General features: G+C 38.8%; 1 protein-coding gene across 1 annotated transcript; it reads left to right on the top strand.

Annotated features, from left to right (window-relative positions):
• The first annotated feature begins 1,673 nt into the window (after positions 1–1,673).
• sst7 (somatostatin family member 7) lies at positions 1,674–2,772 on the top strand. The gene is made up of 2 exons (XM_034087936.1): positions 1,674–1,942; positions 2,315–2,772. Exons 1-2 carry the CDS (start codon positions 1,838–1,840, stop codon positions 2,552–2,554), a joined length of 345 nt encoding a protein of 114 aa, XP_033943827.1. The 5' UTR covers positions 1,674–1,837; the 3' UTR covers positions 2,555–2,772.
• Positions 2,773–20,222: the final 17,450 nt, after the last annotated feature.

The raw sequence follows: 20,222 nt of genomic DNA, 5'->3' as shown, positions 1-20,222 counted from the left end.
ATGAAGTAGATGTAGTGAAAATGGAGACTTCCACGCACATTAATAAGATCTGGGAGCACCCAGACCTGCCGTCATGCTGACGTTCCTCACAGCTTGAAGTCTCTTTCAGTTTGGACTGCAGATATTTATAAGGAGCCCAATTGTTGTTTATTCTTCAAACACACTGAACTGCAAATATAAAGCTGTTTCAAAACCCAGCTAATCTGGGTTTGCCTCTGGGCCATGTTGAGATTTAGCAGTGTATGGAAGAAAATACCTCAAACACTGTTTTGAAAGCACAACAAATCAATTTAAAGTAAACATATCGACTAGAGTATAAGTACTGTATGTTCCCTGCCAGTAGCACCGTCTAAAGACGTCACAACAGTAAACTGTCAGTTGTGCTAATTCAGCAATTTCTGCCGGAGGACTGCTTGAACATTTGAAACAAGTTCTTCTCCAACAACGGTGTATGTTTTTGCTGTCATCAACAATTTGTTGGGTTAGCGGTTATATAGACCAGTCTAATTAGATTTACAGCAGATTAGGAATAGCTCAGACAAATCTTTCTTTTCTAAGCTGTGAAAGTACATTTAATGATGCTATTTAGCTGCATACAATAAACAAATCATCCTAAATGTAATCACTTGTTGACTTTAATGTATTCTGCTAAATTCAAATGTAATGTAATATTAAGCCTTATGTAATATTTATATAAATCATTCAAACACTGTCTAGTGCTGACCTCCGAAGAATAATTTATAAGAAAGACTTGGGTAAGAAAATAGGTAAATGACACATTTTGTATGTGTATTGCTAGCCAGGAAACCATTTCTCACTAATCCGCACAGCTTAGAATATAGTGTGAATTTAATTGAATTTAAACTATAGTACATTTAAATTATAATTATTGTACTTTCACAGTCGTTGTGGCTTGCTAGACGAGAGTACAGACATCTTTTTTTTTTTTTGTAAAACTAGTTGGGATACAGTTTTTTATTTGATGGTAACTGAACAAAATCCATTGTATAGTGTTCGATTCAGAAAAGCAAAAATAAATTGGTCCTTCTTTTTACCAACTGTGTTTACTCCGCTAAGGTGGATACATTTCCTGAAGGCACTTCCTCAGTCTTAGTAAGTGTCAGACCGTTCAATTGTAATCTGCAGGTGTCAGAGAGGCTCGTAGAGGCACTGTGACAGGAATCAGATGCACTGAGCAATACAAGGGGATACTGAGATAACAATGACAAGTCAGCTTGTGGTCCATTTGTATTGCTTTGGGATTTTTTTGATTGCCACTTAAGGGAAATTACCATTTTACTTTGAGTGTTTGGGGCGGTTGATGAGTTGTGGAATTGTCCGTTCACCACCTGAAGAGGTCTTGTTTGAGATTGTCTTTCATAACTGTCAATACATTAGTGACATGTTGATGTCAAAACCTGCTTTTAGCCCGATGACGTCTTCGCCCTCTGCAGATGTTCACAATTTGTCAAAAAGGTTAAGTGTTCGACGCTTCCATTTGTTCTGTCCTGAACCGTTCATCTCCCCTCCTCTTCCACGCTCACATAAACACCCCCCACCCCTAAACCCACTCACACATACACCCCCTATCATCCACCCACCACACTGTACGTCAGTGGCAGAAAGGGGTATAAAAGGGTGAGGGACTTTGGAGGTAGAGCAGAAGAATCATCAGTGGTGACCACCAGCCGCGCTGCACTTTCTCCACCAGTCTCCTCTGGATCTCTGAGCTGCTCAGACTCTCCCTCTCTCTCTCTTACCTTCATTCTCCCATCTCTGTGAGCCTCCTGCTCTTTTGGCTTTAGATCTGCTCCGTCAACTGCACTCCTCTCACAGCATGCAGCTCCTGGTGGTGTTAGCAGCTCTCATGGGGGTCCTGTACAGTGTTAGAGCAGCCTCCGTGCTTCCTGTGGAGGACAGGAGCTCCATCCATCTGAACAGGGTGAGGAAAATGTTGTTGTATACTTCATACAAAATGTATTTCTTGTTTTTAAAAGTTATTAATGATAGATTTGACCATTTTTTTGTCGGGAAACATTTTTAAGTTTTAAAAATAATAACGGTAAAATCCAGATTATTTTTAAAATCGTCAAAAATAAATAGTTTGTGATATTTTGAGTTTTTTTTATTTTAAAGAATTTATTTGGAATACAAATATATTTTCCAAGAACATTTTATTAACCTATTATAAAGTTCATACAGTCTTTTATTCAGCCTCTTAAAAAAAAATGATAATACCCAAGATCACAAGATTTTACATTTTCACATGACCTAATCTCTTTAATTATATGTTTAATAATTATATATGTTTCAGATTTTTGGTCAGGAGCTGAGTAAGGAGCGAAAGGAGCTGATCCTGAAGCTGGTGTCGGGCTTGTTGGACGGAGCTCTGGACACCAACATGCTGCCGGAGGAGGCCGGACCCCTGGACCTGGAGGAGCCGCTGGAGTCCCGTCTGGAGGAGAGGGCCGTCTACAACAGGCTATCACTGCCGCAGCGTGACCGCAAAGCCCCCTGTAAAAACTTCTTCTGGAAAACGTTCACCTCCTGCTAACAGTGTCAACATCGCCTCCTGTACTCCTTCCCTGCCAGCTCCACATGAACTGTAGTAGACCTCAGCTGTACATAACATCTATCGATGGACTTCACTGACACAGTGACAGTGTCTGTTTGAATATTAATTATTTATGTATCTATTTATGTATACAATGTATGTATGTATGTATGTACAGTATGTATGTATAGCTGTTTCTTTCAGGGTAAACAATAAAGCATGGATATATCATTTGGGATGGTTATCACAGTTTATTTATTTCGTGAATATACCTAATAGGGAAAAGGTCATATTTTATTAAACAATTAATACAAAAAAATTGTGGAAATATTTAAGGGTGAATATTTAAATATATACTCAAAATCAAGCAACATTGTAAATGGTACAATGCACAGACAAATGTAACTTCCTACAGTGAAAGCCAATTTTTTCCAGTCTCGATCTTACAAGGTAACAGAGCGCAGCTTGTAATGTGTGCATCTTTTTTATTCTGGCAAAATTAATACTCAAGCGGAAATAAATATTGTGTAACATTTAATATTCCAATTTGGAAAACTATTACAATAAAAAGTGGCACAATTTTGGCTTATTACTGTTTTTTATATAAATAACCAAATGACAAAAATGAATTGATACTTTATAGATAAATAAGTAGACAAAAAAAATATTTAAACATATAAATATGATTTAGTTCACACATTTGTACATGTTTTAGTAGTAACCAGACTGTGGCCCTTATTAATTCCTAGTCACAAGCTCTGGGAGATGCTTCAGTGACTTATCACAGGTTGTTAAACATGTCAGTAAGATGGAAAAGTAAATAAATTAGAAGAGACCCCTGTATTCACTCAACGCTGTCAGGAACAGCATGCAGATAGAGTACATAGTCTGGATTGTAAAAACACGTAAAATAAAACATTAAAACAAAATCTAAATGTAAATAAGGTGCACGGTTGAAACTAATCAGACCTCACTGTTTGATTTTAAATGCACACACACGACTGGTAGTGCATGTTGCGATAATGAAGTGTGTGACCTTATCAACCCTGTTTTCGATTCTTGCTTCAACAAAATCCAAGCGTCGGCCCTCAATCAGTCACACTACAATTACCACACGCTCTCTCAGCCCTTCTGGCATGTACAACCGTTGTGATATGTGTGTTTTTTAACCACTTACTGCAGTAGGGAGTGGAGTAGGTGCTGGACACAATCAAATATTGACTTTCTAACTGGGTCCACAGTCCCTAGGAGTGAACTGATGGATAACATGAGGGAAATTATGCGGGTGAAATATCCTGCTGTTTGAGGCAGTTCAAATTACTAATGTTTTTTTAAATAGCTATGAAAAGATGACCAATCACACCGCTGAGCAAAAACAAACAACAAAACAAACAAATTGCCAACACTTAAAGGCTGACTGCTGAATCACGAAAGCAAAAGGCATATCATTATAATAGCAGTTTCTATCATTATACAAATGACTTGCATAATATATTCACACATACACTCATACTGTCTGGCCTTTGTGCTGTACACTAACCTACTTGTTTTGAACTGGCCTTTTTGCTCCTTTGTGCTTTTCGAGTGTGTCTAAATGTGTTGTAGATTATTAAAAAAGTGCAGTCACTTTTGACTGTTTTCATGTTCTTATTTTTTACATTTGTAAAGCACATTTTGGCCTTTCCCCTGTGACAAGTGTAGGGCATGAAGTTTACATATTACTGGTTCATGGTGAATTTATGAGAAAAAAGCTGGCAATAGATCTGAAAAGATAAAATTATACAACACTCCTGTGGATATTCTTGTTGAAGTGTACTGCCTGCAGTAATTTATCCACATTATATGGCACGATGCAATCATAAAATTAAAATCTTAAGTGAAATGTGAGAATTCTTAAATAACCTACAATAATGATCCATAGAAATCCTACTCAGTTTAGTCATACCTCGACTGGGTAACTGTCTTATTATCTTCCTGAACAGGATGAATAGGAGATGATGGCTCATAAATATGCTTGTTTCACAGGTGTAAAGACTTGAGTTAACATAGGTTCACAGTGCTGATTCATGTTCATGTGGGAATTTTAAGGCAACGGTGATGACATTTCCCCCCTTTATAGGCAGTGAAAAGAGCCCTTCAATGATCCATCCTAGTTTTTATTGAACAAGGCTGCATAATCTCATGAAAACACCCCTTGATGGTGAGTTACAGTTCCACACATTTCTAAGCAATGTAATTACATGTTCTCGCAACCGCTGTGAAGTCTTCTCCGCCGCTCGCGTTAACGATGCTGAACAGACAAAGGCTCCTGTGGGCTTACTTGATTACAGTTCATCACCTAGTATCTTTAATTCTTACGCAGTAAAAAGCTCCCTATCAAAATGACATATTTCAGACTTACAGCATGTGGGAGAATAACTAGACTGTAAATAAATAATAATTCTGAAGAATAGGGAATCATATGCTGCTACAAAAAAAACAGCCTATGATGCCAATCAGTACATCCGGGACTGAGGTTATAAAAAACGATGTCAGTAGAGGTGCTGTCCACTCCTGACTTCATGCCCCCGGCTCAAATGAGCAAGCAGAGGAGCAAACATCAAAGCTGATGCCTGCAAGCAAAGCATTTTATTGGCTTTCCTTTTGATGTGAAGGAGGACGTAGAGGAGTGCTCAGGCTTAACTGTGTAATTCAAATTTAAATGTGACTTCATATGTGCTGGTGTATGAAAATAACAAAGACTTCCATTTTGTTGGAGCTCCTTATACGGAGAAAAAACGACTTCAAAGTTCACTTTTAAACTTTTGTTGATGTGTGTATTTGTTATCAATATTTGTGTATCAATATTTGTATATGAACATTTAGTCAAAACACTATTTGTAATATAAATGTTAGTTGTAGAGACAATACATGTTAGACCTACCTTCATTATAAGCTGCCTCATTGAATACTACACGGTCCCTGTTTGTCTCTCTGTTTCACAGATGTGTCAGAACTCATTTTCATCCCTCAGTGAGAATTTTAAAACGCTTAACGTCAAATGGTTCTTTAACCTGGCCTTGATCGTCAAGACAGGCCAAATTAACACGGAGCGCTCTGCTAATGCTTCTGAGGAAAGGTGTTAGAGACATGTTGTGTCGAGACCCCGCTAAAAGAAAGGGCTGTCTTCTCTCTACAAAAAACTCTATCAACAAAGAGTTACATTATGCTGATAAATAATGATTTACATAACATTGAATAATTACTGCAGCTGATAAATTGACAACAGTTGTGTTGTGTAACCAAACACTGAGTACATTTGAAATATACAACATAACCACATTAATTTGACATCTTGGCTATGAAAAACACTCATCATACCCTTATGCATTTTGATGTGATACATTATACAGTCAGTGTACATGCTTTATTTGAAAAACTAGAGATGGAAGATCTGTGCATTCTGTAGTGCTTGTACTTTATTAACCCAGAGACTCTGGACACAGCGCCTGCAGCAGCCTTATTCATCTCTGTCAGCCCGGCTCAATTTGTTTAGTTGTGACATTTGAGAGAGGTTGTATCCACAGACTAGCTGAGGCATTTTGAAGTAAAATAAATATATAAGTCACCACTTTTAAAAATGGACATGCCTAGTAGGAATAATGGACCTGTCGCTGTGTCTGCAGAAAGATCATTAGGACCTTTTGAGGGCCTCTCCTCTGTTTAGTTGAAAGTATTATGATGCCATGTCTTCCTGCTGTTGATCAGCCCTTGCTTTCTGTTTTTTTTTTAAGAATAGTTTTAGCAAGCATCTGACAACCAGGTGTCTCATATTACATGAATTATGCTTTTCAAAGGCATCATAAAGAGCTACATCATCAGAAGTAGAGGGTCTTTGACCGCTGAATGTTACCTCATTGTTCCTGACCAAAGTATTCCTGACACACCACACAAGCTAAAGTGTCCTCTGATGTTTTTCTCTCAAAGAGTTCTCCTGTTTGGGAGCACCAATGAGATTGGAGAGATTGTTTTTGCCAGCAGGGTCTAATGATGCCTGATGGCTTAATCAGCCGACCTATGCCAGCACTAAAAGCTGATCATTACGGGCCCTCTGCTCTCTCAGTGCTGAAGCCGTGGCTCAGAAAATAAGCTGTCACCAGCCCGAGGAAGGGCTTCAGGGATGCTGCACACCGGTCACTATTGTGACCCTGTTTATTCTGTATGGCACTGCGTTGGGAAGCTGGGCAGGTCTGTAGTGAGAAAGTAAAACACAGGGTTTCAAAGATTCAGTTAATGATGACCTTAAAGTGCTGTAGAACGCTAACCGCAGGTTACATTTACTGTAGCAAAAGTAGCAATCTTCAACATGAGAGGTCTTAAACTAAAGGTCATTTGAGTGCATACAATGACAAGTACTACCTATTTTTCCTTCACTGTGTAATTAGGACTTCCAGTTAAAAGAGTAAATAAGAATAACATGTGAAGAAGTTTTGACTTTATTCTCCTGAATATGTTAAAACAAGACTAAGAGTCTACACAGCCACGATGTGAGGCTGTTTTTAAGCACAACTGTTGTGCTTTGAGCTAAATGCTAACATTAGCAGAATGACAATGCTAACATGTCAATGTTTAGCAGGTATTACCTGTAAAAAGCAGGTTTATGGTCTTGAACCTACTTGAACTGACCTTCCAATCGGACTGTAACATGCACATATACAGTGGGGCAAAAAAGTATTTAGTCAGCCACCAATTGTGCAAGTTCTCCCACTTCAAAAGATGAGAGAGGCCTGTAATTTTCATCCAATGTATACCTTAACTATGAGAGACAGAATGAGAAGTCTGAGTCTGATTTTTAAAGAATTTATTTGCAAATTATGGTGGAAAATAAGTATTTGGTCAATAACAAAAGTTAATCTCAATACTTTGTTATATACCCTTTGTTGGCAATGGCAGAGGTTAAACCTTTTCTGTAAGTCTTCACAAGGTTTTCACACACTGTTGCTGGTATTTTGGCCCATTCCTCCATGCAGATCTCCTCTAGCAGTGATGTTTTGGGGCTGTCGCTGGGCAACACGGACTTTCAACTCCCTCCAAAGATTTTCTATGGGGTTGAGATCTGGAGACTGGCTAGGCCACTCCAGGACCTTGAAATGCTTCTTACGAAGCCACTCCTTTGTTGCCCGGGCGGTGTGTTTGGGATCATTGTCATGCTGAAAGACCCAGCCATGTTTCATCTTCAATGCCCTTGCTGATGGAAGGAGGTTGTCACTCAAAATCTCACGATACATGGCCCCATTCATTCTTTCCTTTACAAGGATCAGTCGTCCCGGTCCCTTTGCAGAAAAACAGCCCCAAAGCCTGATGTTTCCACCCCCATGTTTCACAGTAGGTATGGTGTTCTTTGGATGCAACTCAGCATTCTTTCTCCTCCAAACACGTCTAGTTGAGTTTTTACCAAAAAGTTCTATTTTGGTTTCATCTGATCATATGACATTCTCCCAATACTCTTCTGGATCATCTAAATGCTCTCTAGCAAACTTCAGACGGGCCTGGACATGTACTGGCTTAAGCAGGGGGACACGTCTGGCACTGCAGGATTTGAGTCCCTGGCGGCGTAGTGTGTTACTGATGGTAGCCTTTGTTACTTTGGTCCCAGCTCTCTGCAGGTCATTGACTAGGTCCCCCCTGTGGTTCTGGGATTTTTGCTCACCGTTCTTGTGATAATTTTGACCCCACGGGGTGAGATCTTGCATGGAGCCCCAGATCGAGGGAGATTATCAGTGGTCTTGTATGTCTTCCATTTTCTAATAATTGCTCCCACAGTTGATTTCTTCACACCAAGCTGCTTACCTATTGCAGATTCAGTCTTCCCAGCCTGGTGCAGGTCTACAATTTTGTTTCTGGTGTCCTTTGACATCTCTTTGGTCTTGGCCATAGTGGAGTTTGGAGTGTGACTGTTTGAGGTTGTGGACAGGTGTCTTTTATACTGATAACGAGTTCAAAGAGGTGCCATTAATACAACAACAAGTGGAGGACAGAGGAGGCTCTTAAAGAAGAAGTTACAGGTCTGTGAGAGCCAGAAATCTTGTTTGTTTGTAGGTGACCAAATACTTATTTTACCGAGGAATTTACCAATTAATTCATTAAAAATCCTACAATGTGATTTCCTGGATTCTTTCCCCCCATTCTGTCTCTCATAGTTGAAGTGTACCTAGGATGAAAATTACAGGCCTCTCTCATCTTTTTAAGTGGGAGAACTTGCACAATTGATGGCTGACTAAATACTTTTTTGCCCCACTGTATATGTAGTTGAATATGTTTTGGAGTTATTTATTAATTTGGATGACATGCAACATAAGTCAGTGGCCGTATCAGGAACAATGAAGTATATGTTACCCATTTTTAATAATAATAATAATGGATTACATTTTTTAATTAGAGCGCTTTTACAGGTGCTCAAAGCGCTTTACAATTACATATTACACATAGACATGTAAATGTCAATACTGTGGACATTACCCACAGGAGCAAATGCGGGTAGAGTGTCTTGCCCAAGGACACAACGGCCTGACGCCCTCAATGCCTCAATGCCACCCTGGCCTAAAATCATCTGACCATTTTGTAAAAATACAACTCTTTCTACAATTATTAACATATACTTCAGGGAAAAGAAAGTGTGGGGCTCTGCTGGAACTGCTACCCCCGCGACCCGACCACGGATAAGCGGGAGAAGATGGATGGATGGATGGATGGATGGATACAACTCTTTCTTACAGTAGAAAATGTGCTGATGACTGTGAGCTCATCTGAGCAATATATGAGCTTTAGATCTGAAAAACAACATTACATCTTACGAATTGCCACCCAGCAACAAAGCGTCAGGGAGAGAAATGTCCATTCATGACTCATGAGACATTGTACTTCATTTTTGTCATTTGCAGTTTATGACGCCCTTCCCTTATGAACATTTTAGACCTGTGATCTGTAACTATTTAGATTGCAAATCAACTTCAAATTGCTCAGCAGGTTATATATTCAGATTTTCGCAGCCAGGGGCCATTTTAAACTCAACGGACCAAAAATCAATAGGATCAGTTTATAGAACACTGTGTCGCTACAGTTTTTTAAATACATAGTTATGAGTCATGTATAATCAGCAGAGCAGAGGCTTTGGTGCAATGGTGTGTGGGTGGTGTTGTACTTTTGATGGCAGTGGTGGAAAACCTGTAAAGAGTAATTGTTTCATGCTTCGTTGATCCAATGAATGTCTCTCCAGTCTGACACTTAATCTCATCACTTTTATTGTTTTGAACCCTTTCTGTGAGAATGTGTGGTCCGAGCAAATTGTTGGTATCTTTGTGGTAAAAGGTTGTGAAGACCAAATCGTAAGTTAGAAAAATACTCTCTGGTATATAAGGTGTGTTCGGTAGTTGTAAAGTATCAGAATCAGAATACCTTTATTCATCCCACATATGGGACATTTACATTTGTTACAGCAAGTAAAGAGCCAGATATAGCTTAATTGAGAAGCATGCATACAAATATTAAGAAAAGTAGAAATTACACAATTTAAAAGATACACATCCAGTACCAGTAACAGTTTTGAGATATAGCAGCCAGGTGGAAGTATTAAAGATGGCAGTATACCAGCAGTGGCGTAACTATCGCCGGTGCAGCACCGTGGCCAAGAGCCGGCCAAGCAAAAATGGACACCCCCCCCCAGCCACATCCTGTTCCTCCATCTCCACCACCTCGAGGTCCACGTGGTCCTCCGTTTCCTCGTAGTAGGCCTGAAATGCTCCATGCGGTGCCGGCATCTAAGTTGTGGTAGCATCCGGCATGCATTACAGGAGGGATGGGTCAGGCCGTCCCCGGCGTGTTCAGGCCCCATGCACTCGAAACAAAGGCGGTGGGGATCGGCACCTGCAATTAGGCCGGTGCACGTAGGACAGGGTTGGTGCTCTAGGATTGGTGAGTCCATTCTTTTATTCTTCCTTTTACTCTTCTTCCGCTTCTCTCAGTTGTTTATCCTGCTCGCTGAAGAGAAAAGGATGACAGTCAGGAGGCGAGGCCGCCATATATAGGGTGGGCTTGCGCTCACAGTCAGGTAGGCCCGCCCCGAGGGGCTGGCTACGTTTAAAGATATCTCAGTAAGTCAGTGAACGCTTGCATAGTAAGGTCAAGGGGTAGTACCCATTGACTCCAGTAGAGGGCGGAGCCTGTGAGATATAACAGCTAAACTGACAAAATTAGACAGTTTTTTTTGTCATACATCGTCCTCGAAATCGAGCGCTAACGTTAGCAATGTTGACGTGCAGCGGCAGCCGGAGCCGGAGGATAACGATAGCTCACCTGCCTCACCACCATCATTGCCATCTAGCTCCACAAGTGAAGCTGTATCCGTGGCCGTGGCTGTGCAACCTTCTTCTCCAGCCAGCCAGGAGGAGAGGCTGGATTTGGCTGTGCCCGACGGTGGTCCAACAGTTCCCCCAAGGGCCCCAACCGATAGGGGACTCACTGGCACTATTGAGAACCCCGATGCCAAGATCAGAAGCTATATTATAGCAACCGGTCTATGTAGGCCTACCGGCCCATTACCCAGAGACAAACATCAAGGAAACAGTTTTAATCCTCTTCTTAGTTCGCTGTGCCGTTGTCAGGCTGTGGTGGTCTGAGGCCAGCCTATACATGTGGCGCTTCTGAGTGGTTGTGTATGTCCGTGCGTGTATGAGCGCATCAGCGTGCGCTTATGTTTGGGGCGATGGGGATGGGGGGACGGACGGATTGGGGTATGGGGGTATGGGGTGCACCGGGGCCAATCACAATCTTGTTACGCCACTGGGACTGGAGTATACAGTATATTGCACAGTTATTTACAGTTTATATATATATATATATTGCACATAAGTAGTATGGCACAACACGGGTGTTATAGTCTAGTCTTTGTTGTCATATGTGTGGGCGTCTACCAGGGGCCATGGTGGTTATACAGCTTGACCGCTGAAAGAAGGAAGGACCTGGGGTATCTATCTTTGGAGACACCACGGGTGAAGAAGCCTGTCGCTGAAGGAGCTGCACAGTGCGGACAGGGTGTCCTGGAGGGGGGGGGCACGTTGTCCAGCAGGGAGGACAGCTTGGCTGCCATTCTCCTGTCTCCCACCACCTCCACAGTGTCCTAAGGACTCCCCAAGACAGAGCTGGCCTTCTAAACTACTCTGTTCAGTCTCTTCTTGTCAGCAGCCGAGATGCTGCAGCCCCAGCAGACCAATCCATAGGAGATGGCTGAAGCCACCACAGAGTCATAGAAAGTATTGAAAGAAGTGGTTTGAAAATACAAACTTCTATCCAGGTATCCATTGCGATATAGCGGTCGGAGTTACTGTGGCAGTTCTTTAGCACTTAGCGTCAGACTCATGACCACAAGCCACTTGTCTTGATAGTGTCATTAAAGGAAAAGGATTTCAGAGAGGGACTCAAAGAGCTACAAGATTATATTGGCTGTCTTGATTAAATACTCCGGCGTTCTGTATGATGTGTAAAATATGGGACCCTAATCATAGGGATAACAATCCTGTGATCTTCCTTCTTTTGCTAAGCATTTGCACCTGTAATAGATGCGTTGCCACAGCAGCAGGTGGGGAGCTCAAGTAATGTTATTTTCCCCCAGTAGTGCAGATTTGTCAAACAGATTTGTCAAATTGCCACGATGCAGAGAAACACACACACACAAAAAGATCCTAAATGTTACCACAGCATTACGGGTGACAGTGATGGTTTTTGTTTATAAATAGCATGTGAAGTCCCGCTGCTGCAGAGGAGAGAGTCGTGCCATTAATCATATCGGAAACCCATGTTTAATGTTCAGGCTGACCATCATTTTTCTCAAGCCTAACAGACCTGAAAATGTTTAATCAATTATACAAGAAGAAACCCCCCATTAATATCCCTACTGGATTTACTAAGTCATGGCCTGTCAGCACTATTATAACGTTTTACATCAGTAGCATGTGTATGTTCACAATGAGTGGATGTATTATGTTATTAGAATACATTTTCACTGCTGATTTTAACTTAATAGTTATCTTAGAGGCATTTTCCGTGAAAGTTGTTTTGGATAAGCAAGTTACAAATTATCTCCTAACTTTCCATTTTAATTCCTTATTTTTCGTGAAAGGGAGCTGTTTAAAACCTAATGAAGGAAAAAGCGTAGTGGCACCGAGCCGAGGCACCATAATGAAGTAAAGGATTCAGGGGCAGAAGCAGCACCTGTGTGCCATTTCTCATCATTGCCTGTTCGCTCCAACGTCATTGAATGCTTTACCGCCTTATGGCAGTCCACTGAATTGCTAAATCCTGGGCCTGTTTGCATTAGCAAGGAAATGGCCGCATTTGTTATCTGTGAAAAAGAGCCACGCTGGGCCAAATCGAAAGAGTAATAGGCCTGATGTCAGGGATGAAATCCAGCACAAAAAGACTCAACATCAATTCATCAGGAGCCGTTCTTTATCATTAGCATCTGGGGATTCTAGAGCAATAAATTACACTCTGAACATGTGGGTCTAGCATCTGGGACACTTTGCCCAATGGCTCTGTCACTGCAATCATCCTTAAGTGAAACAATACAAAACTTGTTGACATATTTCAGTGGATTTCTAAACTACTCAAAAGTTAAAGGCTATCTTTCAACTTTAAATAACATGTTTTGATCTGATTGTTATTTATAAGGTCAGGTTGATTAGGACAGTTTGTCTGTGAAATGGGATAAGACTTTCATTAACCTTTAACATAATAAACTACATTTACTTAAAAAAAACACTTGTGGTTTTTACCAAAACATTCTATTGACTTTTGCAGAATGAACCAGTATGCTGCATCAGTAAAGAAAACACATGATTTGGTATTTTTTTAACAACCTTTGCCTGGATTTATCAATCTTTTATATTTGTCATGCAATTTTTATTTAACTGGGTCTCTGTTCAGCCACTTGAAGCTACCGTCTGTATGAAGCATGCTTTTTAAATAAAACGGATCTGCCTTGACTAAAACCCTCATGTTTTTCAAATTAAATTGTGTTTTGTCCGATGATTTGGGAAGATTTCCCCCCATGCGTCTTTTAACATTGATTATGCCCACAAAGATTACAGTGCAGCACCAGTAACACTTATTCTCTGCCTTTATTTGCGAGTACCATTTTCACTCTGTATTTTTCTCTGAAAGCAGCCCTGAAGAAAGCTCCATGTGCTCAGAACATGCAGGGGAATGAAATTAGTCTCTAGCAAGAAATGGCTTTGAGTCATTTCCAGGTGTATTTTTGTTTTTGTGCCACTTAATGTATTCTCTGTGCCCACGCACAATAAGCAAGAACAATGGCAGTGTTAATGGAACATTTAACAGGAACTCGCTGCTCCCCAGAGAACAAAGAACATTTTTAATATAGACTATATTGACGGCATTCAATCAATTCTGTTTCTTTAGCTCATGAACATCTGGCCTCGAGGCACTGACAGAGTGAGTTCCCGGAGTGGCAGCGACATTCAAACATATTTGTTCTTGTTCTGTGAATTGAATGTGGATGTTCCTGCCAGCAACATTTAACATTTAGGCATTTAAAGTGCAGACATTTTTAAATCAGTGTAAGTATTTGATTCTTAGACATATTGGGCAGCACTGCTTCTAAACTCTCTTTTTTTGCAGCAGGTTTGCTGTTGAAGACAAACCCTATTGTATCGACTACAGTAGAAAAGCAAATTACAGTGGATTAACTCTATATTGTTCCTCGGTGTTCTGCTGAAATGACACATCCCCATTTATTCAAGTCCTTAATTACAGTTTGCAGCATGTTAGTGCTTGAGAATACAGTGATTGCAGCAAGGTATGAGAAAAAGAGGATGAGGCTGGCATGGTGACGGTAAATAGACTAGCTTGTTTGAGAGCATTTTCTTCTAGCTCAAGACATATACATTGTGCTCTTCCAGCGTCTTATTTGATGTTGATTTGAAGCTCTTTCTCTACCTGCATCTTTCGTTGACTCACCAGATACAAACAGCCACAGTCCTCTCGTCTTTTCAATTTATGTCAGGTGGCCTATTCTTTATTTAATGACTGACTGACTGACTTCATATAAGGAAGTACTTCATTAAGGCATGGTACAGCAAGCAGGTGACGCAGCGCAGTGAGGACAGCGTGTGCCTCATGGAAATTCAAGATTTGATCATCGAAATAATGAGATAAAAAGTCATAATTATGAGATAAGAAAGTCGAAATTATGAGATAAAAAGTCATAATAATGAGATAAAAAGTCATAATTATGAGATAAGAAAGTCGAAATAATGAGATAAAAAGTCATAATTATGAGATAAAAAGTCATAATAATGAGATAAGAAAGTCGAAATAATGAGATAAAAAGTCATAATTATGAGATAAAAAGTCATAATAATGAGATAAGAAAGTCGAAATAATGAGATAAAAAGTCATAATAATGAGATAAGAAAGTCGAAATAATGAGATAAAAAGTCATAATTATGAGATAAGAAAGTCGAAATTATGAGATAAAAAGTCATAATTATGAGATAAAAAGTCATAATAATGAGATAAAAAGTCATAATAATGAGATAAGAAAGTCGAAATAATGAGATAAAAAGTCATAATTATGAGATAAGAAAGTCGAAATTATGAGATAAAAAGTCATAATTATGAGATAAGAAAGTCGAAATTATGAGATAAAAAGTCATAATTATGAGATAAAAAGTCATAATAATGAGATAAGAAAGTCGAAATAATGAGATAAAAAGTCATAATTATGAGATAAAAAGTCATAATAATGAGATAAGAAAGTCGAAATAATGAGATAAAAAGTCATAATAATGAGATAAGAAAGTCGAAATAATGAGATAAAAAGTCATAATTATGAGATAAGAAAGTCGAAATTATGAGATAAAAAGTCATAATTATGAGATAAAAAGTCATAATAATGAGATAAAAAGTCATAATTATGAGATAAGAAAGTCGAAATAATGAGATAAAAAGTCATAATTATGAGATAAAAAGACATAATAATGAGATAAGAAAGTCGAAATAATGAGATAAAAAGTCATAATTATGAGATAAAAAGTCATAATAATGAGATAAGAAAGTCGAAATAATGAGATAAAAAGTCATAATTATGAGATAAAAAGTCATAATTATGAGATAAGAAGTGCGCATGCGCTGCAGTGGCGCTGTCTTTAAAGGTCCCTTCATCACCTTGCTGCTCTCCACCATGCAAACGGCATCTAGTCCTAAATAAGGTAACTATTACAGGTGACTTTTGTAAATGTTAGATGTTACATATAGCCTATATTGCAGCTAAACTACAACAATGCAGTTTATAGCTTTGACATTACCTGTTATGAATATAATATATATATAATATATATGCCTATAGTTGTGTGGTAACGTTCACGGGTTAGAGTTAGAGCAACTCACAGCAGCAGTATGCCTACACTATTGTCATTAGTGGCGTGAACGTTACCACAAAACTATAGGCATATATATTATAGTTCATAACAGGTAATGTCAAAGCTATGAACTGCATTGTTGTAGTTTAGCTGCAATATAGGCTATATGTAACATCTAACATTTACAAAAGTCACCTGTAATAGTTACTTATTTAGGACTAGATAGATGCTGTTTGCATGGAGAGCAGCAAGGTGATGAAGGGACCTTTAAAGACAGCGCCACTGCAGCGCATGCGCACTTCTTATCTCATAATTATGACTTTTTATCTCATTATTTCGACTTTCTTATCTCATTATTATGACTTTCTATCTCATTATTTCGACTTTCTTATCTCATAATTATGACTTTTTATCTCATTATTATGACTTTTTATCTCATAATTATGACTTTTTATCTCATTATTATGACTTTTTATCTCATTATTTCGAATTTCTTATCTCATAATTATGACTTTTTATCTCATTACTTCGACTTTTTTATCTCATTATTATGACTTTTTATCTCATAATTTCGACTTTCTTATCTCATAATTATGACTTTTTATCTCATTATTATGACTTTTTATGGGGATTTTATTTTTTTCAAGTGGCGGAAATGGGCTTCCATAGAGGAGGGCATTCAGAGTTGCTTGATTTAATTTACGTATATACTCACCAATTAACACAGGACACAGCTTCTCACCTTCAGATTCAAATGCAAACGTATGGTTATTTAAAAAATGTATAACATGTTGTATCTAATCAACAAACATAACAAACATACTGCAGTTCAATATCTTGAATGTATTCCAGTTCTGCAAAAAATCTTAGCAGCCTAACAAACGTGTTTAAAGTGTACATCCACCACACATAATGTTATTCATTTTTGGATGAAAAGCAGGCGAAAACGTTACTCCATAGCTGGACATTTTGAATAATAGAAATGTGGTTTGGTGCATTACATCCATCTCTTTTTTTTAGTGCACACCTTTGTTGCAATTCATTCAATGTTTATTGTTCAGCTCCACTTAGTCTGTCTGTCTGTCGGCCCCAAAAGACACCGGTTCAAATTCAGAACTAATAATTTAAATGCACAAAGTTTACAATTGCATTTTTCTATTCTTGTGTTTGATTCCTTGTATTTTTGTATTGATGTGCTCCTATTCTCCCGTTCATTATCGCCTGTATTATTGAATTCTGCCTCCAGTCCACAGCCATCAACAGTAAAATGAAAGGTTTGTCACACCTTATAGAATGACCTATAAGCTTGTGAAAGGTATGACTTTAGGGTGTGAAGAAGGTTATAAAGCAGGGCAGCTACAAAAAGCAAGGAATGGAAAAAGGTGCTGTTATTAGCAGCTGTGGGCATTTTCAGATGTTTAGGTTTCCTTTTTTCCTCGAAATGACTGCAGTGCAGATAACCCACTCAACAAATCTGTTGTGCTCAGTCAATACAGCAAACAAGAAGTACATTTTGAATGATCTGCTTCTTGCAGCTTCTAATTACTAGAGATTTGGCATTTCAGTGCCAATCGCTGCATGACATTTAGAAGTAGCCCATACCCCTAACATTAAGCACTGCCTCTCAGGGAATTTGTTCACATTTGTTTTATGTGCATGTTTGAGTTATTTTATGACTAACCATGTTTTTGTTAAACAGAAAGGTTTTGCAAAATTGTCTTTAGGAGGTAATCTTTTTTATTGGGAAACTGAATGTAGGGGCCATCGATGATTCAGAACTTTACATGTGTAAAATGCTGGAAATGCAGATGTTTTAACCATAAAGGATAACATACTCCCCCTCATTAAGCTTGTGAATCAGATGATGAGAACACTTTTCATCAGCCAGCATTCAAGCCCTCCAAGCTGGACAGTGCTGCATCACTGGGATCCCATCAAGGAACACAAAATGATTCTCTATGCCATGATAATTTTCATTATGAACATGCTATTCGACAATGACCAGTGAGAGAGATGACTTGGAGCAATAATGAGATGAAGAGAACGATTATTAAACTGCGTTATTTAATAGGTCAGTCGATCACCTAAGGTTTCTTAAACAAAAGTTAGGCATCTCCAGCAAAACAACATGTTTCACCCGGTTGGACCAGGTGAGACTTTCATTGAGGGACTAGCACAATGTGAATACATAGAACACAGCTGTGTAGGCGCCTAGGCGGCACATGCCTACATGGGCCTAAATTACTCTGACAGCCACCTCAGGAGTGACCAGTCATACTTAAGCCTGTGCCACTCTTTGGAGGGTACAGAGAGGGCACATTAAATCCTTCAAATCAGCGTTCAACATCACGCTAGGAGTTCAAGTATTTGCAGAATAAGTAGTCCAGACTATGGAGGTCAATCAACTTTAAAAAGATGACCAAGAGGTTAGAACAGTCTGTAATTCGATTTTTAAAACAGCACATATTCTTCTTTCATGAGGGAGTTTAGAGAAGATCTCTCTGTACGAAACTTTAAAACTTGGTGGGATATGTTTAAAGCAATTGTTGAAAATGCACTTTATTCCAAAAAGAAAATATCAAGAGGTTTATAGTGTTTGAGGTAAGATGCAGCTCCTTCAAGGGTAAGCATGGTATAAAATCCTAGAGTATTTATCTATGCCACGTTAAATATCAAACAGAGTAATCTGCGAACATCGTAGGGTTTTAAATTAATGTTCACTTCCAGGAACAAAAAAAAGTAGACCCTGTTTCTGAATGAGCATTAGAATTATTATTATTATTATTATGAACAGTTTTTCTATTACAAATACCTTTTGTCCATGATTTATTTTTGGGTGTGATTTCAGCTCGAGCATCAATGGCTGAGTGGCAGCTGGATGATATATAAGAGGAAAACATCTGTAATTAGTACAGACTCCACAATGGCTCAACAGTCAACATCCCACCAGCAAACAATCAGGTGAAAAGAAAGGTCATCTGCAAAGAGAAAAAACCCATTGGTCGATAATTATTGTAATTTACTTCAAATATAGCTATTAGTGCTTTAGCGTTAGGGAAATGGGTGTTGGTCGCCCCATCACTTCTACACACCACTATACATATTCGATCGAAACGGACAGAATAAATACACTGCAATTCCCTCCTTATTAAAACCTTTACAAATCATAATTTAGCTGAAATTTTTTAAAAATCATGACGCAGTCTGGTGTCATTGACTGGAAAAATGTTGTTGAACAGTGGGCTTCTGTCCTTGTAATAGTATTAGTAATTATGTTAAATGGACTGCACTCCAGTCTGCGCTTTTCTACCTTTACAGACAAAGTGCTTTACAATTGCCTTTAATTTACCCATTCACATACACTTTCCAGGGAGTGTGTGTTCAAAGAGTCAAAGTTCACCTTGTGTTGCCCGGCCTTGCTCTCTCTTGTCCAAACCTAGCGGTAAGGAACTCTGCTTCGCTAGGCCTTCTTAATTTTTGTGTTCAAATGTTTTCATTTTCTTATTAAATATAGAGCTGGCTTATATTGATGGATTTCATTTATATCTGTCAGGAGAACTAAATGTAGTTTTAATTATTAAAGTTATGAAATATATAAACGTTTTCTTTAATAAGGCATATCTTTTTGTTAATTAAAACAAATAAAAACAATGCAGGCAAAAAGTTTGAAAGGTTATTTAAAAAAAGAAAAAGTGATCTTTGGACAATAAGAAGCAACTGGCCAGCTGACCTCGGTGACCTTGCTGGTCACAATACGGTTGTAAAAGGTCGAAGAGAAAGGTTGGAATTAGCCACATTTTTTCCGATGCTTTTATTTAACAGCTTTACTGCTCAGCAACCATGAGAGCAAGGTCTGATATAATTAGCAACATGAGTCTGATCTGATCAGCATCACTGTGTAAACAGGTTTTACAGGGCGCTTAGGTGTGATACAGGTAGCAAATTCTACAGATATTACCAATGAAAGGTGACGAAAACTACAGAAAGGTTTTCTAAATAGTGCTTTATTTTTTTAAATGTAAGTGCTTTCAGTCTTCCTTACTGTTTTTGCTGAAGGCAATTCACTTGAAGTAAATTGTGGTAAGTGATAAAACAATAAGAAAAATTGTTTAAGAGGATATAATAGATTTAGGTTTTTCTGGCATTAATGGATTTGATAGATTTCTGTGCCTAAAGGGGGGTGGGGAAAGCTGACAAGATGATCATGTGCCTGTCTCACTTTGTTTACTTACATGTCGGCCTGCCAGGACAGC

This window comes from Pseudochaenichthys georgianus, chromosome 7 (assembly GCF_902827115.2).
Source record: "Pseudochaenichthys georgianus chromosome 7, fPseGeo1.2, whole genome shotgun sequence".
Lineage (NCBI taxonomy): Eukaryota > Metazoa > Chordata > Actinopteri > Perciformes > Channichthyidae > Pseudochaenichthys > Pseudochaenichthys georgianus.
This window is presented reverse-complemented; position numbering and strand designations above follow the sequence as displayed.